The sequence below is a fragment of the Zootoca vivipara genome, chromosome 1 (genome assembly GCF_963506605.1).
Source record: "Zootoca vivipara chromosome 1, rZooViv1.1, whole genome shotgun sequence".
Classification (NCBI taxonomy): Eukaryota; Metazoa; Chordata; class Lepidosauria; order Squamata; family Lacertidae; genus Zootoca; species Zootoca vivipara.
The window spans coordinates 108,813,028-108,835,984 of NC_083276.1; the positions used below are offsets into that span (position 1 = coordinate 108,813,028).

At 40.2% G+C, this 22,957-nt stretch overlaps 1 protein-coding gene across 3 annotated transcripts in view; it reads left to right on the forward strand.

Moving 5' to 3' along the window:
* Positions 1-1,581: 1,581 nt before the first annotated feature.
* CSRNP3 (cysteine and serine rich nuclear protein 3) overlaps positions 1,582-22,957 on the forward strand; it is a 49,508-nt gene continuing 28,132 nt past the window's right edge. The window contains exons 1-2 of one of the 3 annotated variants that reach the window (XM_035132895.2): positions 1,582-1,787; positions 20,687-20,857. In XM_035132895.2, coding sequence (XP_034988786.1) covers positions 20,710-20,857 — 148 coding nt within the window. In that variant the 5' untranslated portion in view covers positions 1,582-1,787; positions 20,687-20,709. Of the gene's footprint in view, positions 1,788-3,661; positions 3,773-20,409; positions 20,858-22,957 lie in introns of those variants that run through there. The other 2 variants (XM_035132887.2, XM_060280293.1) reach the window with 2 other exon arrangements.

Genomic DNA, 22,957 nt, shown 5'->3' on the forward strand with positions numbered 1-22,957 from the left:
AAGCGCAATTTAGCACTTCTGTGCATGCGCAAGTGGCGAGACCCAGAAGTAACCCTTTCCAGGTTTCCTGCGGTCCACAACCTGAAAACACGTAACCCAAAGCGTTTGTAACCCGAGGTACCACTGTGTGTGTGTGTGTGTGTGTGTGTGTATTCAATCTTGCTGTAGGCTTTTGTCTGGTCCACAGCATACTTATTCCAGTTTTTCAGAAAAACTAAGAAGGAGAAGTGCTGTGGACTTTAGAAAGGGACTTCTATCATGTGGTCTTTGTTAGAAGCCAATCCTGAATCCAGCAAGGTTAGTAATGTTGTTTTTACTGACTCCACTTGCAATGATTGGTCATACCCTTAATGAGCAACAAGCTGTCAGTTACTTATGCTAATGAGTGAACCATTGAAAAGGATAACAAGTAGGTATTTTTTTCCCATTTGAAGAATGTTAATGAGCAAATGACATTGCCATTTGTCATTTATCTACGTTCAAAGCTGAAATGTAATTTTAGCAATGACTATTTTATCATAAATGGAAAAAAATGAATAAATGCAATTTTGCAGTAGCAGTGAAAGAACAATTCATTATTTAGGTGGAACTGGTTTTCACAGCAAAAGACAGATACATAGCTATTCTAATTAAAACAATGTGTGGGCATCTCAAATTTTCTTAAGTAAAATTAACTTTCCTTTCTTCCTGGAGATGACACATTTCCAGAGGTACTCAATTATTTGTGATTCTTTTGAGCAAGTTTTTGCCAGTTATTGTCCTCCAAAGAAATGCCATTTTATCAAATACCAAGGTAATGAATCAACAGAAGCGAATGGAAGATTTCTGCCATTTAGAAATCTTTAAATCTGAATTTACAGTCTTAAACTCTGAATATCTATATCTGCATCTGGTGTTAAACTATGTCGGATAGGTAATTTAATCCAAGGCTATTTAATTAGTTGATTCCCCCCCCTCAGTTTCAGAGTAATAAAATAGTTAAGGGGGGGTGGAGTTCTGTAACTGTAAGCTTTCAGAGCCAAACAAGGCTTTCTTTAATGTCTTTCTTCCAAATTATGTTTATTTGGAAGTAAGCCCCACTGATTACTTCTGAGTAAGGATCCTTAGAATTTCAATCATAGTATTCATACAATATTAGCAACTTAAAAGTGCAATAGGTTTATTGGAAGGATGCCAGTTAGCAACATGATCCCTTTACACAAATACCAATATGAATTTGACATTACATCCTGCATAGAGATGGTTTACTGTGATACTGTCATTAGCCCTCACAAAGCAAGTATTAATCATAATTTCAAATCTCTAATGAATCCATGTTTTGTAAAGAAGGTTGCGAAGGGATTTGTAATGGGCATGGAAAGAGGTTGTGAAGGGATTTCCATAATTTGTGTTCCGTTAATGACTTAAAGCAGCTTTATCATTTGTTGTTCTTTCTTCATAGTAGACCTTAAGCTGATAAAAATATCCATAGACAGTGAAATCAGTAGTATGCCCGGTTTTATCAGACAAAACTCCCATGTGATCACATAGGCAGCGTCAGAGAGACTCTGAAGCTGCTAAGCAAGCAGTAGGTAATGAGTCTTTGTGCAGAGTGTAGCTCTTGTCGCTGAACAATAAAGCATATGGTACAGGCAATAAAAGACAGGGCTGGGAAAAAAATTAAGAAGATTCCGCTGGAACTAGGAAGGCAGATAACACATCACACACTTACAAAATGACAGCCTATTTTGGTGCATAATTATCAGGAAAAGTGTATGGACTGGAAAAAAACCCACCCATTTGAACAGGTCAGTTTTTTGTTTTTCGTTTGTCTGCTTCAGATTATTCTGGGGTTTCAATGTTTCTGAATGCCATTTAGTAGTTTCGCTTGTAACCATTTCGGGTTGCTAATATATTTGGTTCATTTTTTAATCCAGTAAGGTGTGGCTTGTTTGATGCCCAGGAGTTGAATGCCTTGTTAAATAAACCATGTAAAGTAACTGTAGCTAATGTGGGTTTTTTTAAATAAAAAAAATGTATATTAAAACTCTGCAGCTGGAAATATTACAGATGCAGGAGTAATGGAACATTCACTCATTTCAATCAACCCCTAGCACTGATCAGTAGCCAATTCTGAAATGCTGTGTTATTTCAGTATAGCAACAATCTATTATGCTGATGTCTTGTCAACCTCATTATTTTGAGAGGAACCATGTGGTTTCATGATGGCAATTTTCTTTTATGTTTTTAAATGATAAATGGCATACACTGGAATGTTAATTAGGATGCATATAATTTCCCCCCCAATACTAGCTTTTGTGAAATATTTTAGGGGTGATGGTGCAAAGGCAGAGGCACACATACAAGGAACCTGCGTCCAACATATCCCACCAGCCTTTAAGAATAACATACATGACTATTCTCTTCTTCGTATTTTTTTCTCCTACCGTTTTATTGATTTTATTGTAAGGGATGTGTAATCTTTTCTGTTTCATTTTTACAAAGAATGCTACCACACATTTTAAGTGACCGTTTGTAGGTTGCAAAATTAAATGTTGCTGCTTCTTAATATTTTGATTTTGAGGAAATTGGCTTTGTATGAAACATAAAAGTTTGATGGTATCGTAGAGGTGCATGCATCAAGCATTTTTTGTGTGGAAAACAAAATGCTTTCCCATCTTGAAAGAAATGGAACTGTTAATCTTTATTAGGCATTTCAGCAATACAAAACCAGTAACTTTGAACAGGGGTGAGGGTATCCTGCAGGAAGCAAAATGGGAGAAAGCAGGAAATAATAGAAGCCCGAGCCACTTCTCTAAACCAATAAAGAAAAATGTTCACTTCCTTATTGAATGTTTTAGAGAATTAATATGAGAAACTCTTTCACTTCTTACTCTTTTGGCGCCATATTGAATACAGACTTATGTTTACAGAGCTTAGCAGTGTTATTTTGTATCAGACTGTTAAAACAGTTTCACTGGTGTGAAAACCAGAGCAACACTTATCTCCCTTCTTTATTTATGTGGTTTTAGTATCATGGGCACAAAGCTGTTGCAACGTGAGGGTGTATGATGCAAATGCATTGGAAATGAAAATATCAACAGACACATTGACAGACACCCTTATTTAATAAATGATAATAATAATGAACAACATCAGGCTAGCTGCATTTAAGACAGCAAAGCTTTAGTGGTGGAGATTTTCACAGCCACTTCCCTCGCCAGATTTAAATAGGATATTTGACTATATTGGTCACCTTGGAAACCAGCCGCTGGAGCCTGATTTTAGTGGGCTATCCTTGCAGGACGGCGACAACGTTCAGTTTCCATATTCTTCAGGATAAAAAATGCTCTGCCCTCCATTAGTTGAAGTGAGAGCAGTGAAAATGCCCCAGTCGCAGCAGTGCTTAGTGCTAACATAATGCCTCCTCCCTTGCCTTCGCTTTCCTCCAGTGATTCAGGTATTCCAGCAGAACTGCAGTTCTACAATTTCTTACCCAGCCAGCATTCTCCTTTTAGCTGCTGACAGGCCCTTCGCAAGCCTTATGCAAATTAGACAAGCACAGTAGCTTTGACTGCAGAGGGAACTGGGGGGGGGGAGAGAGAGAGAGAGAGAAGAAATGAGTTCAAAGGTCAGAGAGCTGGTGGAAGGCTGTAACAGTTGACTGGGGAAGGGGGGGGGATACACAGACTACTGCAGTGAGCTTTTGCTGGCACGAAACGAGGAGGGAGAGGTTTTGTTTCCTGTGCTGAAAAGACCCTGCAGCTTATCTTGAAAGTATATCCCAATTCAGGTATTATCTAAAGCTTGTATCCTTGTGTGCGCTTCATTCCAGAAAGTGCTTTGGGCTCACTTGCGATTACCAAAGTCATCCTGTATCTAGAATAACCTTTCGGTTGGCTGTGCATGTATGCCTTTGTATAGCATTGCTTGGTTTTGAACGTTGCCGTTCTGTCCCATTGAAAGATGAATGAAGGTTTTAGTGTCCCATTTTATTTATTTATTATTATTATTATTTAAAATGTTTAGGTCTGTCAAAATGAAAACGTGGCAAGTTTACAAATATGTCTGAATGAAATCTGGAGCCCTGAATTTAACGTGATTTCAATCCACATGGATTTTTTAGTATTGATCCATGGGCATGCATGGTCTTGCGTTCCTACAGGTTGTTTGTCCCAGATGCATGTCATATTGGGCTTTTCATCGGGTCGTCATTTCCAACCACGAGCAGATTATAGGCAGGGCAGATTTGACAGTGCCAATCACATGTTGGGGGATGGAAGTTAAGCGATGTGAACTTGAGGCTGATCTAGTTGCTAGATGTAGAGGTTGATGATGTGCATCATAATGTGTGCATCAACACAAGCTGTTTGACTGTTTCTTATTATGATTTGGTTCTTGGGCGCTCCTTTCTGCAACAAAACTTCTAAAATGCACTGATCCATGTTGTATGCTGGCTATCCAGCTTAAATGCACAGCCAGTTTACAGCACAGATCAGAGCATTTTTGGAAGTGTCATTGTAGCAAGGTTGTGTTTGAACCCAAATCATAATGTTAAAAAAAACCCCAATGAATCAAACAGCTTATGTAAAACTTCCCAATAGTTTCAATAGCATTTATAATCTTGTAAGTGTTTTTTATTAAGACTGAAGGATTAATTTACTCACTGCATAAAACAGGCATACCAGGGGTAAAATGGGGTTGTAAAATTCCTAGTTAGGTTTCTTTCTTCTTTTTGTCACTGATGAATATTGTATTACTTCAAAGTATTTAGTAGCACACAGAACATTTTACATAAAAACAAAGACAATAAATTCTGAAAACAAATCAGATTGAATGTTCTTTGGGAAGTTTAACACTTTTAAATACTAAAGACTATTAGGGAGATATTTGATCATGTACTTAGGTCTTCCATTGAAATTAGTGTGATTTAACATTGGTTAGAGTGACTGTGTCTCGATTTTGAACTCCAATCACGATGCAAGCTTAAATGTGTGCATTTTGTCCCTCAGAAGTTGGTTTTTACTGCAAAGGTCTAGTTTTATGGCAGAAATCATGGTTAGTTTGCTTTGTTGCAGAGTAGCCCATACCTTGCACTCTCACAACCAGAGATTTGTATCAGAAACCATCTGATTCCATGCATTCTGGTCAATCCAGATATTCTTATTGCAGCTAATCAGTTATTTATTTACCTTATTTATAGTCTGCCCTTCACTATAAGGTGCTGGTAGAAATATGTCACATAAAAACAATGTAAAGACCAACAAACAAACAATGGATGCTATAAAATTTCACAACAACAGAGAACATCAGCAGAATATAAAAAGTAGGACTTAAATGGGGGCAATAAAAAAAGTCTGATAGGTCCCAAGCAAAAGTCCAGGTAATATGTTTAAAACTATTGATAGGATCTTCATCTGCAAGCAATATTTTTTGAACATGTTACAGTTTAGGACTGTTGGATCAAAGGTTGCATATGCAGCATACATTTAAAGCATGTGGCTTCCTCAAATAACCCTGAAAACCATAGTTTACCCCTCACAGAGCTACAGTTCTCAGCACCCTTAACAAACTGCAGTACCTAAAATTCTTGGGAAGAAGCTGTGTACTTTAAATGTGCTTTAAGCTGCCCAGAGTGGCTGGGGAAACCCAGCCAGATGGGCAGAGTATAAATAATAAAATTATTATTATTATTATTATTATTATTATTATTATTATTACAATAACTATTATTATTAAATGTATGGTATGTACGCAGCCAAAATGTCAAGAGTAAGGAGCCCTGTTGTTTCTGTGTGAGATGTCATGCTCTTCAGTAAGAGGGGTGAGTTTTGTTCCTTAGGGTCAAACTGTTCTTGGTTAAGGGACAGAGGAATGTCTGTCAAGACATTACTACAGTTCATGAATTGCTTTCACTGAAGTAAAACTGGAGCTTCACTCGAGCCTCTGGAAGATTAACATGAAGTGTGTGAATGGCAACTATAGTTTCACATAGTTTAATGACAGGTAGGGGTGAAAGGATCTGTGTATTTTGGTTTTCTCTGTTTCTATTTTTTTTCAATCTTAAACTCAGTTCTCCCTCTTTCAGCAGCAATTTGTTGTCATTATTTTTAATCCTCATTAAAACCACTCAGCAGTCGAGTGCAAATTTCTTCTAATAGACACATTTTTATATTTAGTTTTCACTAATTACACATTTTTTGTAACTAATTTCTCCAAATATAATGCATTTCTGTTTGTTAGTTTCACTAATATATTGATTTTAGGCACATTTTCTCCTAATACACACGTTTTTGTAACATGGTTTGGTTGGAGAACTGCATCACAAAATTCAGAGTTGCGAATTTTGATGGATGGGTGTGTTTTGTTTCTCATATTGTTTCGGAAAGTGCCCTTTTGATAAATTTGGCTTTAGATGCGAACTGAATCAGATTTCTCTCCCAGCCCTAATGACAGGTAATTCAGCGACCGCATTTGTACCCTGAACATTCTACCAACAAACCAAAGCAAGGCATCTACAAGGAAGGGTTGAAAATTCAAATGAACATGTCATCAAAACCTTAATACCATTTACACTACATTTTCTAGTTACTTAGGCAATAGCCTGCTTTGGTTTCACAGGGATTATTCAATCTAGGCTAAGTCATTATCAAGGATTCTGGGCCTAGAAAAATATTCAAATTCTGAACCAAGGACTCCCAAACTCAGGATAAGTATGCAAGTACAAAGAATACAAAGTTGCATAACACATTGTAATTCCAATATATGGATTACTTCAGAAATTGGAAGAAGAACTGAAACGTTTAGGAGCATAAAGGAGCTCAGACTAGGATAATGGAGATCAATGGGTGACAGAGCCTAGAATTTTTCAGGTGGAATGGGCAGACTAGAGAATCCTGATACATTATGAGCACATGCCTTCTTTCAAAGTATCCTCTTTGGGTTTTTATCCCTCAAGTGCCATTGTCCCCAATTTTTTCCAGCTGTGATGTGAGGCTTAGAAACATCCACCCCCACAACCCTCTCCCTCTACATTTGAGATAAAAAGAGGGGCCAGTTTTGTTGCCAAATTCCAGGGTCATTGCTATATGCAGTCTTGATTGGGATTATGTGCCTTTAGGATTTCCATTTGCGGCAGATCAGAACCTAACCAAAGGGGATGCAATGGACCTGACTTGCACTGCTTCGCTTGGCAGTACTGGCCTCCATTCTAAAAGAAGAAAACTCCATTTTGGGAGCCAGCAAAGCTAGTTGTATTGAGTAGTATATGCATTTCTTTGTCTATCACCCAGGCAACAAGATCTGGCTCTCTCCTCACCTCTTCATCTGGACTGGTTAATGTTTAGTCAATAAGCTATCTGAAATGTTGGGGAACTTTCCAACTCCTGCCAATTTCAAGTAGGGAGGTTATGCACATAAGAGTGTTCCTTTAAAAATCAAGCCTGAAGTGGCTTGATAATGTGGGCATCATCTTAGAAGAATAAGTTCTCATGTTAGGCTTCTCACAAGTTCTGCCTTTTCCAGCCTAGTAAAATATGGTTGCTCTCTACATCTTAAGAAAGGAGGGTGGACACACTTGTCCAATCCTGAAAGTTTTAGATACAATAAAGGTGAGAAGTTTGTTAGCTCTGGTTTGTCTGGCTCTCTACCATCTTCTCTCTCTCCACACCTAGCAACAGCTTGAAGCAGGGCTTCTTTTCAGATGGAACTCCCAGGAACTTAGTTCCGGCTCCTCTCAGGTGGGCACCATTGCCATTCTAAGAGAATGAGGGAGGTATTCATGGTGAGTTCTGCTAGAAAAATAGCACTGGCTTGAAGGAAGTGGCTCTGAGTTGAGGGTGGCCTTAAATCCAAGTGGTGAAAGCCATCTTGGATAACTTTCAAATGATCTGAACACAGACATTTAGAAACTGGGTGACTAAGGCATGTATATGACTTGCCCCTTTAGAACATCATGGGACAAAGAAAGCTAGTTTTTTACTAGATACATTTTCCTGTTATATTTTGAAGCCCAAGTGGACCTGACTTTCTTATAAACCTTTTCTTATCTAGTGTGCTAAATTGCTTCTGTTTATTTATTTACTTTATGCATGCATGCATGCTAATTTGTTTCTGAATTTAAACCTTTGTGCCTATCTCCATGCTTAAATGCAATATGTTACTAATAAGCAGATATTTTGGGTTCCCCTGGGAAACTGACGTTACCCCGAATGCCTGAAGGCCAAAAATAAAAGTAGGCAGACCCATTTAGGTTTGTTAGTAGCTGACGGTTACCATTTTTGGTGAATTAATTAAAAGTAAACTCCTCATGGAAGACCTAATTATGAAAGTTTAAGATGTTGGCAAAAGAATCCCGCTTGATCCCACATTTCTTGCAGGGACATTGTCTAATCCCCAGTATCTCCTTATGCTAGGCAATGTATTCATCATCTATTTAAAGCACATGACTTGCCCCAAAGAATCCTGGGGACTGTAGTTTGTTAAGAGTGCTGGAAATTGAAGTCCTGTGAGGAGTAGACTGCAATCCCCAGATTCTTTGGGGGAGGCCAGGTGCTTTAAATGTGTGGTATGTATGCAGTCATGGTTTGTAAGGTAGTTCCATTCTCTCTGCTGGGACTGCAGCAGCCACCACAGTGCTACTGCTCCTGAACTTAGGGAAGTATAGCTATATTGTGATTCACAGTGAGGAATAGGCTGCGGAGGTAGTCAGGACCAGTGATGATCCCTTGCACCAAATTCTGAAGACGCCCTGAATTCATTTGGCTTTGGCTTTAATTGCATGCACACACCCCCAACTAACCTGTAGATCCCCATGTTTCTGAAACTGGCTCTAGCGGTCAAGGTATAGTCCTCTGAAGCAGATGGAAGAATTCTCACTAATGAAATGGTTTGACTTCTTTGAAAGTCCTTGAAATTTCTCTCTGGAACATTTGTTGGTATTGTGCACAGGAGCAGACACAGTTTTTAACTCAGTAAGAAGTCCACACACCATTTTAATCCTCCTGTAATGTAAGATTCAATAATTATTTGAGACTACATTTTTTTAAGGAATTGTATTTCTAAAATGTAAAATGCAAATACACAGAATAAAAATAAGGCAAATTGTTTCATATCAGTAAATAATTAAATGTATTGGTTTTGTTACTGTTGTTATTTTTTGTTGATCAGGAGATTCATGTCACCTCTATCCCTTGAGTTGAAACCCTCCCATGGCCACTGCAGCTAGCAGTCCAGGAACCCTCCTATGATAACAAAACAACAACAACAACAACAACAACAACAACAACAAATTTATACCCTGCCCACCTGGCTGGGTTGCCCCAGCAACTCTGGGCTCCTTCTAAAACATATAAAAATCATAATAAAACACCAAGCATTAATAATAATAATAATAATTATTATTATTTATTATTTATACCCCAGCCACTCTGGGCGGCTTCCAACAAAACATTAAAATACAGAAATCCATCAAACATTAAAAGCTTCCCTAAACAGGGCTGCCTTAAGATGCCTTCTGAAGGTCTGGCAATTGTTGTTCTCTTTGACCTCTGGTGGGAGGGCGTTCCACAGGGCGGGTGCCACTACCGAGAAGGCCCTCTGCCTGGTTCCCTGTAACTTGGCTTCTCGTAGCGAGGGAACCGCCAGATTAGTACCAGCCTAGTCCAATATAAAAAGTCACAATAACTTTAAAATAAACAACTTATATCAAACAAAGCAATTTGGCAAGAAGAACTTCAGAATCTGAAAATAGCTACACTACTGCACTACTGGTGCCCATGCAAGGCTGAGCGAACAAGATATTTTCATCAAACGGGCTTGGTAGCCAAGTGGTACCCTTGTGCTCACAGAGGGCTTTTGACCCAGCAGATGCTTCTGTGAACTGGATTTAGTTGGGAGAAAATGGGTCGTTGAGTGTTTTGTTTTCTTGCTAATTCTGCCGCCTCTTTGTAGCTCCCATGTCACCCCACACCCTATTTTTCAGGGTCCCTCAGCTTGCTGGACCCAGTTGGGATGGGGCAGAGGAGGGGGAAATCCCCTCCCTTCATCTGTTATTAGTGGAGATGTCCGCTGGATCAACAGGGGCACCCGTTTAATTTCACCCGTGGAAGGATATAGGTGTGTGGGTTTGATGAATTTTGACTCTCCCAAGAACATTCAGCCAAGGGACTATTGAAACACACATACAGTATCGCTATTTATTTCACCATTAAAGTTAATTGCACAACATTCAGAGAATCTGTTTCACAAAGCTGAAATAATGGGGCCGGGGGAGGGGGGAGGCTCAGTGTGGCCACTAACATATTTGTGTAAAGCAAACATTATAGATTTCGGTATGAAATATATATGAGCTTGTTAAATGCTTACAGTAAACACATACTTAAATGTAATGGCTCTTTTTCTATAACAAGGGGAGCATTACAATTTAACAGCATCCCTAATGTTATCACAAAACTAACAGTTCTCCTCTTTAAGGTTGCGAGACTAAAACAAAAGGGTTTAGCTACGATGGGGTGAAACTGAGGTATGTCTCAGCCATTTAATCACAAACAAAATGGGCAAGGTCCAGAATATGTAGGAGCATTAAAAGTGTGGCAATACTACTTTCCCCTCCCTTTTAATGTATGCTTGATTTAAAAATCAATACTTCCCTGTAAGGTTGCTACCCGCCCAAAAGCACATCATCTGGACAAGAAGATGATTTCATCCTGAGGATAGGGATAAATGCATTTGCTGTTGATAACAATGCCCTTCCTCTCAAAAGGTACTTGTAATAAGCAGACCTTGAAGTTTAAGCACACATCCCAAGGAAGGGCCAGGTGGCCGATTGTACTGAATGAGACCAGGTGTAATCTGTTGTGGGATCAAGAAAGCTTTTCTGAAAGATGAATTGGTTTGCTGTTTGTCAGCTGTCAGTCTTTGTCTTTGCTCTGAACCAATTATAGAGTTGAGACATGGCATCATAAGGATCCTACTAGAAACTGGTAAGGCAATACTTGTGTGTTTGTGTATGTATAAATGCCTACAGTTTCAGTAGATGGGAATTCATGCAGCAGTTCTTGGCTCCAAAACGTGAGTGAATCTAAGCAGAACACAAAATAATGGTGTTCTGGTAGTAATCATACATATGCAGCTCATATAATTTGCTAGATTAAATTTAATCTAGTAGAAATAAAGTGGCACTTGTTTTTGCTGGCCCTCCTTTAAAATGGCTGCAGCATAATAATGACCATTTTAATAATTGGTTTCTTTTTTAAATCTTTTAAAACCATGAATTCCTCCTTAGAGTTTTTCAGAGCCATCCTATCCTGTGTCTCTTCCTCTTCCTCAAGCAAGCTTTCTTCTGTTGTTGTTTCTTTGATTCCCTGCACAGAGAGAGAGAGATTTTGAAAAAGAGGAGTGTACAGAATATTAAATGGGCAAATCTCCTTTCTCTTTCACCTTTACCCAAAGAAACTTCCAAGGTTTACAGAAGTATCAAATGACTGGTTTAAAAATAATAATAATGTCTTGACCCTGGATAAACTGGTTTAATATCCAGGATCGAGAGAGATCACATTTTCAAATAGTCATGGTGGTGGTTTGGATTCAGGCCAGGTTAACTGTACTTTGATCCCTTTGAAAGTAATCTAAAAGCTAGGTGTGACTAGGCATGGGAAAATCAATCCATTTTCTAGTCCATGCCACTTCTTCATGGGTTCACTCATAAATGTAGCCTGTTCCATTTCTGCATTATTCTACATTTTTTTTAAAAATTCACAAAAATCAGATTTAAATATAAATATGCATTTGAGATGCATTTTGTCTCAAAATATGTATTTTAATGCACTTTGATACTTGTTTATTATTAGAGACTGTATTGGAGTATTTGGGAAGTTTCAAAACCAGTGGATAGCATGTGCTCTTGGAATTCCTCTTGGAATTCACAAGATTCCCTAGTAATAACTCACTTGTACTATTGATTCCAGTGGGACTTTAGTGTAGCTAAGGATCTAGCCTAGGGCCCACTAATTCAGACAATCCCTTCTGCTAATTCTCGAGGGGAGTAGAAAAGAAGTTCAGGAACCTATGGCCCATTTCTGATTTCATCATGTCTAGAAGTGAGGGGTGAAATGGTTTTTGAAGAGGTTCTAATTCAGCTTATATGTAGGTGCCTCACTCTATAATGATTTATGGGCTGAGTTGTCAACCTGTACTTCTGACATTTGAAAAGGGGGCGGAACTTTCCTTTTTACCTGATGAAACAAAATGAACAACAATTGTCAATGAATGAGATGAATGGCACACATATATCTAGTAGCCAGACAGGATAGTAGTATTCTAGGCTCTTTTCATCATATGAAATGACTGCTTTGGTGCCTTAAGATATGAGGGATTATGCAGTTGTGGTAGAGCTTGCAGTAGCATCTCCAAGGACAAAAGATGTGCTCAGAGACACTGTTCCAGATTTTTCCTGTTGGATCAAAGTGGCTGCAGATGCAAAAAAAACTCAGGCAGTGGTTCCTTCCTAGGAGCTGGGCATCTGAAACCATTCACACAAAGAATGTGATTGGCCAGAAAGTTAATTCTGTATACCTACTCTATATAAGTATTATCTGTGATATTTACCAGAGATCATCACTTACAATAAGTGCTTAAAAACCCTGCTGGGCGTAAAAATGTAGAGGGAAGATTTTTGCTGAATGGGATACATCATGTATCTGTAACCAGGAAGGAAAGCAGACAGCGAAAGAATATTGTAAAGGCCGAATTGTCCAGCACTAATTGATTCTTGCCAGAGGCACCGCTAATTTATACCTTTACCCTTGGCTTGACTTTTAGCCTTCTTTTGTCTTCCTTCCTCTGAATCCCCTCCTCTCTTTGGCCTCCTCCCTCATTCCCACCAATGTTCTCCCTGCTCCAAGCTTTGAAGTAGCAAGTTTTGAAAGGTGATTTAAATCAAGTTTGTAAAAGGTCGCACTACTTCCTAGGCCTTTAGCTCAAAATGTCCAGCCTTAACTTGTCAGAACTAAATCTCTTCTTTTTAAAAAAAATATTTTTAAAATCTTGGATTATGTTTGAATTTCGTGGTTGGTCAGATAGCAGTTAATTTCCCCCCAATTATGGGCTTGGTTATAAGTTGCTTACACACTACACATTAAATTATAAGTCTTTACTCCCTCTTTGGAGATGTTAGGGAATTAAGCTGAAAGGCATTGAACGTATGTGATCTTAGGTATAAAAGCTCACTTTTTTGTTAAGGTATAAATGTAAGGGAACCAGGCAGAGGGCCTTCTCAGTGGTGGCGCCCGCCCTGTGGAACGCCCTCCCATCAGATGTCAAAGAGAAAAACAGCTACCAGATTTTCAGAAGACATCTGAATGCAGCCCTGTTTAGGGAGGCTTTTAATGTTTCATTAAAACCTCTTCTGTCAATCAGTGTTGTTGTGCTGTTAAAAGATTTTACTTGATATCTGCTTCTTTTTTTGGTAGTGCTTGAATCCCCCTGGGTAGGCTCCATGGGTTGCGAATTGGAACCCCGGGAACTATACCTTTGCAGAGGCATTGTACTTTCCCACTGTGGGAAGCTTTCCCCAGGGAGGAATGCCTTGTGCCATCAGGACCAACTTTTTGGTGCCAGGCCAATACGTATTGCTTTTTACCTGGCCATTTGATTCTTAGTTGGAATCATATGGTATGATGGTGTGACCCTGCCTGTTTTGGTGTTCATCTTTTAGTAGGTTGGGGGGGGGGGGTTGGGTAGGATAGGCACTTTTCCTAATGCCATTTTATTTCTTTTGATGTTTGTTTTAAATTCATGTATGTGCACATTTTGTTTTGTTCTGTTTTTAATTGTAAGCTGCTTTGAGACATTTTATGTAGTAAGCAATTAAGAAATAGAATAATAATATAATAGCATTTCTGAATACTGGGGGCAGACAACAGAAGAGGGATGTTGGCCACTGGCTTTGTGTGCCATGTAGGGACTTACTGAAGACATTTGGTTGGCAACAGGATGCTGTAATTGATGGACCCTTGAAGTGATGATCCAGCAGTGATTTTATGTTAAATGTAAGTGCTTAAGCCACACCCATTCCAGTCTATGAAAAAGACTAAAATCTAGTTATAGATGGTACAGATAGAGACCCATTCACATACTATTACAGTAAGTCCATTGTTTATGTCAGAAGAAGAGAAATAGTAGTTCTTAGATGTTGGTTTTCTTCATATAAACATATAAATCTAAGAAGACCTGAACCTTAATATTTCAGAGTCACATATTTAAACCCATTGGGTTTTGACTTCCATAGATGGTAGGGACAATTACAGGGGTGAATAGGCGTTTGAGCTATTATCTTTTAAAATGTGGAATGGATTTTTAAAATGCCAGCGCTCATATGCATGTTCTATATGGAACATCATTATCAGCTTATAATGTACTATAATTGTTCTGCAAAATATTGGAAGGAAAAGATGCAGCATTTAGTAAAGGGACTTTACATTCCCCCCCCCTGCAAAATTGCAGCAGCTAGTAATGAACAGCATACAATAATATAATAAATCAATAAAGAAATCCAAACCGACAGTACCAGTAATCTCAAATCCAAACAAAATAAAACAGCTAATATGAAGATATACAGTCACAAAAGACTCACCTCTCCCCTTTTCATCATTTACCATATGCTGTATAGTGTTTCAGAAGCCAAATAGCCATTGCTTAGCTGGATGTTTAAAAGATTAGATGTATTCCAGTCTCACAGTATACTGAATTATCCAAAAATGATTGCAAAGGACAGAAATTACTGCTTGTGGTCAAAATGCATTAGGGATTTAGGTTTGTTATTATAGGCCTGTTGTGAGGCAGCCCTTTATGATAAGAATACAGAAAGAACTTGTGGTTTATCTGGAGGGAGCTAAACCACGAACCCAGATTTGGACAACATGCTTAGCCATGCCATGGCTTAGCTCAGCGTGGTGTAGCAGCAAAGTGGCCAGGAGCAGCAAAGCAGGCATGATCTCATCCCTGGGAGCCTACACGCAGTTCCCGCTTTCCAAACACAATGCGTTCAGTGGAAATCATTTGTTAGGCGAAGGTTCGCATAACGAGCCTTTAATTTCCATTCATTCTTATGGGAACATTTCTAATCCATGATTTGTCTCATTTCCCTCCCTTCTCCCTCCATGGTTTCTGCAGCCAACCAGAAAAGGAGAGACAAAGGAAAAAAGGACTTGTCCGATTTCTCCTGCTCCCTGATTTGTCCGACCCCTCCCCCCCTCCCCGGTTTGTGCCTGAAAATGGCTGTTGCCAACCAGCAAAACATATGTAGGCTCGGGCCTAAAGATGTCAGCTGCTGTGAAGGAATCAGGACTCAGGGATGTGGAGAATAGTAAAGTAAAAAAAAAATTACTTATTTATTGCAGTCTTGCAACAAACAAAATAGCAATATGACACAGCAAGTTGGGATCCCAAAAAGCTAGCCCTGAACACAATTTCACTTTGACCTTTATAGTCTAGGGCCAGTTTTAACAGCATAAAACATCCAATCAGGTTCGCCAGTTTAGAACAAAGAGCTACCAATGAACGTGGTCAAGGCCCATTCTGTTTACCATTTATGAACAGTATTACCCCATCCTAGATTAAGTCACCCCTGAACCAAATTTGGGGCATCCGGGATTACTACATGCTATACAATCCCTATAAGGCACATCCGGGGGTTACAATGACCCAGTAAATTGTGAAAGGATGTACTTTTAACGAACAAGTAAGGAAGTGGACAAACTCTGGCTGCTTGCATATCTGAATCTGTGATGTGTATAGCGAGATTTGGGTACTAATTCCTCATGTATGGATAATTTTCACATAGCATGCGTTTGGAAAGTGGGACCTGAATGTACATTACTTGGTCATTCATATGAAGCCATTGTTTGGTTTAGGGTGACATATGAACCAGCCCAGACTATAGATTCACAGTGTTGATCAGTCCACACAGCTTGCATATGCTGTGGGCATATTTTCCTCAAGCACAAGGTAATAAGCACTAAGGCCAAGGCTAAGCTGAGCAGCAGGTCTAACCTCGTTGTGTTGTTTTGGCTTGTTACAGCAAGTTTCTGGGATTCCAGAAGGACAAGTTTATCAGTGTCACGCCTGCATTTCATAGAGCTTTCGATGGTACAATTTTTGTTCATTTGAGAGCATATTCATGACAACAGAAGTGCCACCAGTTGAAAGGACTGGTACCTGCATTTACACTCTTGTCAGTTGAGTCCAGCGTTCTCTACTTATAAGCTGATCACATCCATTGTTTATTATACCTGCAAATGGCAAGTAAAGGGTGAACTGGGGGGGGGGGGAGAGTATTATGGTTATTCTGCAGTTTCGGCTTGCCACCTCTCCCACCTGTCTGTCTTACTTCTGTAGCAAATGATAGACAAGTTTCCCCACTTTGGGTGACATTGTTTCTGGAGGAAGCTGATCAGGCATTGCAAAGACCCTTGACCAGAACTTGTCCCCGTCCCCCCCTTGAACACATAACTCACATTTTTATCACACTGCACTTATTGCCAGTTCATTTCTAAGTACAATTCAAAGTGCTGGCCATGACCATTAACTTTTCAATCGGTCCTATCTTCAAAATAAAACAATAGCACCCCAGTTATCTTTTAGGCAGTGTGCTGCCTGTGGAATCTTGCTACCTGTATCTTATTGGCTCTGGATTATGAGGGTTAATCTTCTGGTGGTCAATGTGCAGTGTTTTCTGCCTTTGTACAGAAATGACCTGATTATCTCTCATTTTTCACGAACTCCCAATTCTGTGATCCTCAGTAATGGTTTCCAAGTTTACAAAATGACAGCAAGATTTGGGGATTACATTCTGTGTTGAGTAAGTTAAGGAAGTATCTTCATTTTATTGAACTAGAGCTACTTGTTCAAAGCAGCAGTCATTCAAGCCACACAGGTTTCATTTTCGGGCAAAGGTGTTCAGAGAGCTGTAAAATAAAATGCATTATGTATGGAAATATATTCAGATCATGTATACATACCACTGCATGCTTATTCAAGGTTGAGACCAAAGCCCATTCATAGATAAAGTCAAACTGCAGTTGAATTAGTGTGACCCCAGTGACTAGACAACTCGGATTTAAGTTTTCGAGGAATAGTATTCTGTCTTCAAGAAACATGATACGACTTTTTGGTTCCCCTTACCTACATTCCTTTGACTGGTGCTCAGTTCTTGCTACGTAGAGATAATGAAGCCTTTGAAAATGCACCATCATATTTATAAGCAATCTAGTGGGAAATTGGCCAGTTTGAGGAGGTAAAAGGTTCTACTTGAGAATGCATATTGCTTACCTGGTTATAGCTTGTGCCCACCATGTTGTGAGGTCATAATGTTGCCCAATGTGGGCGGGGCTTACTTTTCACTTAGAATTTTCAACCAGAAGGTTTGTCCATATATGGTGCACTGTGAACACAGAACAACATTGGCAGGGCTACACGTTGACTTGTTAGGTAAGTGGATCAAGTCGGAGATTCCCAGGCAATTTGCTGGAATAGATGGTACTGCATAGCAACTGGTTTATGTGATGATAATAACAATTTATAGAATGGGATTATATCAGAACCGCCAAGTGTTGAATTAAGCACATCCTTTCACTGAAGATATTAATTTAACCCTATATTTTCTCTCTCTTTTATTGCTAAGTGTATCTTTTAACTCATCACCCAAAGCCTTTTCGAAAGACTGTTTGAGCATTTGCATTTCCAGGGGTAGAGAAATTTTTTTTGCAAGCCATTTATATCCCTTTGCAATTTCTGCATTCTTCTTCTGGTTCTGTCATTGATTTGATTTGTAGTTGCAATACCTCTGGGAGATTTTAAATGCCCCCACAACATGGAAAGATGAACTTCATTGGGCGGGGTTTAAGTAATGAGTCCTGTCAGCAGAAGCCCTGAGCAAGGACATCTGCTTGTGCAATGGAATTCCCCTTCCCCTTCCCTGTAGACTTTGGGAAGTTGGGAGAACCTCCTAGAACAATGTGGAAAGAGGAGGGAGGGCAAAATCCTTGCCCCGGCAGAATGATTTTGAAATTCTCCCATTGTTTCTTACGGAACTGTATGATATGACAAAGTAATGGATATTTGCAAAGTGCTTTACAAATGAGAACTGAGGACACATTTCCATGAATAGATAATACGGCCTGTGTTGGTTCTCCTGCTGCCCAAAGCAGCTAGAGACTGAGCAGATTGCAGTGTTGTGGGCAGAGTTGTGGGGTGGGAAAACATTCTAGGATGGAAACGTTTCCAGAACGTTTTCGGGACACATACGCACCATTTCTAAAAATTGATTGTTTCGTAAAATTGTTTTAAGTGCATAATGAATGACTACAATATCAGTCACAATTGCCTATAGTTGCAAATATATTTTTCTAGGTGACAACCTTTAGGATATTGGTGTGGGAACCTAGGGCTCCATGTCTCTCCGTCTGGCCCTTGGGATACCCCTCCCTCAGAGTACACACCTCACCAGCCCTATTCCACCCCCCTCAAGCACTTTTCCTGGCTGGAATGTGTCTGAATTGTGATTGTGCCTCTTGCTTGCATGGATAGAGGACCATCTACATGGGTTGAAACCTCTGGCTCTCGTGTGCCTGGAATGTCGCCTATTGGAGTCACGTCTGTTATTCTATCCATTTTTGCAGGTTTAACAGTTTTCAAGGTCTTCATTATTATTATTTTTAACAATATGAAAGAAGTGTATTCTATTGAGTTATCAGATCTTAAAAGCATTTATAAGTACTCCAGTAAAAATATTCTATCCTGGGTTAAAGAAGGTATGCACAGGAAGGTGATAGACCCTGGGACAGAGGCAAGGGAGGGAGGATCTCCCAGGGTGGGAGGCTGGGAGAAGAAAGGGAAACTCCCAGGTGAGAGCTGGAACGATCCACACCCTTACAAGGGTTAAGATCTACCGCTGATAGAGGGCTTTGTATTTTTTTCTCTTTCTTTTTTTCCTTTTATGTTATTTCTTTTTTTATTTAGATTTATCTGTTTTCATTGTATTTTATGCTGAAAAGTTTCAACAAAAAAGAATTTTTAAAAATAAAAATATTCAGAAATAGAGCTTTGAATTTGTTTGAAAGTAACATTTCTTGAATGCCCCCTCCCCCCAGTCAACACTTTCACTTCAATGTCTTATTGTCAGTGGGAAATGTAAAATACCACACACACACACACACACACAATGTAAAACATAAACATGGAGGGTTTTGTTTACCAAATAAAAGTCAAGCATACTAAATCAGATCCCAATCTTTTATGCAGCAGCAGATAATTTCCCAGAAGTTCTCCTGGTTAAAAAAAATTCTGGAAAACTCACATTACTGGACTTGGGGTGTAGGTTGGAAAAGTGGTCCTATGAGGAGGTAGAGAGACTTCTGGCTGAGGTGGGAAAATCGAGGGATGGAGTCAATGGAAGTGGTTCCAAGTTTGGACCCCTGGCTAAAATCTGCCACCCGTTAAAGAACCTGCTGCCTCATAGTTCTTACTGATTTGCTCTCAGCAAAGTGTTGCCAGTGGGAGTAGTGAAATCTGCAAAATGACAACATGCGGCATTTTCCTTCCTGAGCCAGTTCTCTTTTGTTAACGGAGCTGCCTGGGAGAAAGTGTTTTGAGAAACAGGCTACGCTGTGGGAGGAGCTTGCTCCTCTCACTAACCCGCTGCATTTCAGGTAAAAAAGAATTGACCTCCCCTTGACATCTTTCCCTTGATGTATCATCATCCTGTCCACACAGGGGACCAGGTAATTAATTCCTCCAGATAGCCATGGGACATTAGGGCTGTCATATGCACAGTATTTCAGAATATATATTTGAAGCACTATGCCATTAGCACGCACGTACCAGGAGGAGTGTCGTTTAGTGGCTTGCCACACACTGCCTCAGAAACATACCTGCCTTTTGGAACAGCACTTCCTGTGTTCAGTGGTGTGCGGTCAGTGGACTAGGGGCCTAGGCTAGTCCCCTAAATGTGCCTGGTAAATTAGAGTATTCCAGCCTGGTGCCTCCTTCCCAAAGCCTTGGAAACTTCTGCCGAGCTTAGGGAGGGAGATGTGATGCTCACACTTGTGACATGGCCCCCCTTCCAATCGCCCTTGCAAGCTTGTGCCTCTGTCCCTAACTGTTCCTGTACGGAAAATTTCACTGCACACCTTGTTGTGTGTCGCCATACCCAGCCAGGAACAGGAGTCTCTCTCCCCCCGCCTTCTACATCCTTTCTTACAAGATTTATTGAAACCTGAAATGTGAGTGAGGCAAAAAGGGAAACTGTAGGACTTTCCCCCCCATCAGATCAGTTTTGTATGAGGTCTAGTTTTGGAACATTCAGTGACCAACTTTATTAGCATTACCAATTAGTTGGATACATGGATTTAAATTTTCAGTTTTTCTATGAAAAGCAGTGTTACTTGTTAAAGTGATTATTTAGATGTTAGGGTTTTTTAAAAACTCCTTAATAAGACAAAGGAGGGAACCTAGGAAATTCTATTGCCCCCAATGTTGACACTTCTATCCGTTCTATTCCCTGCCCCCCTCCCTCACTGGGTACTTATTCATGAGAAGCTTGAGCATCTCTAGTATGAGAAAACCCATCTCAGAATGACTTTAAAGACCTTGATTGCCTGGTCTGCAGTCAAATGTTTCCCTGCTTCATTGCACCTGTTCTTCTTGCCAGGTACATGTGACAGTGCTGCAGCTATGAGTGGAATTTTAAAGAGGAAGTTTGAAGAAGTTGATGGCTCTTCGCCCTGCTCTTCGGTGCGGGAATCGGATGACGACGTTTCTAGCAGTGAAAGTGCTGACAGTGGTGATAGTGTCAACCCATCCACTTCAAATCATTTCACCCGTAAGTAATAAACCTGGAGAGTGAAGCTCTGTAGATGGTTAAAAACATTCAAATGATGTGCAATACTTTTGTCCCCTTTTGTTTACTATACTTACTGAATAATGGCTGCAGTCTTCAGTGGGCAATAGACTGGTTTGGCCCTATGGTAATATGCACTTATGCAGCACCACACATTTTAGGTCATTTGCATGGTGCTGGGTGTGTTGAAACTGGCCCTGATCAGACGAATGACTTTACCGTGGAACCATGTGGCTGAACTAGACCTAAATTGGCCAGGATCTTGAGAAGCATACAGGATACTTGAAGAACTGTCTTTGGTCATATGAACCAGCCTGGGCATCAAGATCTGATCTGTATCCAATTGTCTTCAGATATATAGCAGTCAGCCATGAGGAACAGGGCCTTAGCTTATGGCAGGCATCCCCAAACTGCGGCCCTCCAGATGTTTTGGCCTACAACTCCCATGATCCCTAGCTAACAGGACCAGTGGTCAGGGATGATGGGAATTGTAGTCCAGAACATCTGGAGGGCCGCAGTTTGGGGATGCCTGGCTTATGGAATGCCCTCCCAGGAGAGATCCACCTGACTCCGTCATTGCTTGACTTTCTCAGGGCAAATGACCTATTTGTTTCAAAAGGCATCCATAACTGAAACACAGCACCCAACTGGTGGCTTTATAGACAACTTGATCTGGAAGTGCTTGTTATTTTTAATGCTTTATGTAATGATCAATCATTCACATTGTTTTTGTTTAATATTGTCTTGTTGTAGTCTATAGGCGGCTTTGAATATTCTGTATAGAAAAGCAGACTACAAATGTATAAAATAGTGTAACCCGTTGTTACACAAGCTAGTAATCATCATGTTTATAAGAGAATGGGGTGGCTGTGCTTTGGGTTTATCATACAGTTTCTGCTGTTGCCCCAGTATAGTAAGGATAGCAATTGTGTTAATGTAGTTGGCCCTGAATAATCTAAGAATACCAATGTAGGTCAATCATTATAATCCTACTCTTCTGCTGCCTATTCTGAAATCTCAGATTCCTTCTCTCTGCTTATTAGAACACTTGAACAGCAGGAATAATTGGGCAGAGAGAAAGACATTCCAGTGTGAAGCTATAAGAGATTCAGCATTGATTCTAATGGTTCCCCGAATGGTGGCCTAAGAAAGGGAAGAAATATCCCCAAGTGGGTTTGACAAAGGGGGTGGGGATAACTCACGGATGGTGCATATGATTTGGTCCAAGGTTTAATCCCAGGAGGTGCTGGGAAAGGCTGGTCTGAAATCCCAGAAAGTCACTGACAGATGGTATAAAGACTGTAGTACTAGATCAGGCATCCCCAAACTTCGGCCCTCCAGATGTTTTGGACTACAATCCCCATCATCCTTGACTAGTTGAACAAATGGTATGATTTGGTATAAAGCAATTCTTATGTTCCAGAGAGATTGAGTGTGTCCATGAGTTTGTGGTCAGAGTTCTCTAGTGAGCAGTGGGAACCCACAAGGGGAAATTTTTTTTGGGGGGGGGAGAAGGGGAAAGTTTCCAAAAAGCACATGGGTTTAGCTTGGTTATGGAATATGAAGGACCTCCCAAGGAGAGGAAAGGAGGTTTCTTGTTATGGCTGTAAGGGTGTGAGTAGGGCTGTGTACACATAGCCACTGAAATGCACAGGGGTCATTTTTTCCACTCTGTGTTCTTGTACATAGGGCGCTGTGGTCTAAACCACTGAGCCCTTTGGGCTTGCCAATCAGAAGGTCGGCGGTTCGAATCCCTGCAATGGGATGAGCTCCCATTGCTCTGTCCCAGCTCCTGCCAACCTAGCAGTTTGAAAGCATGCCAGTGCAAGTAGATAAATAGGTACTGCTGCAGCAGGAAGGTAAACGGCATTTCCGTGCGCTCTGGTTTCCGTCACGGTGTTCCGTTGCACCAGAAGCGGTTTAGTCATGCTGGCCACATGACCTGGAAAGCTGTCTGTGGACGAATGCCGGCTCTCTCAGCGTGAAAGCGAGATGAGCGCTGCAACCCCGAGTCGCCTTTGACTGGACCTAACCATCCAGGCGTCCTTTACCTTTTACCTTTACACACCTTCACATTGTAGC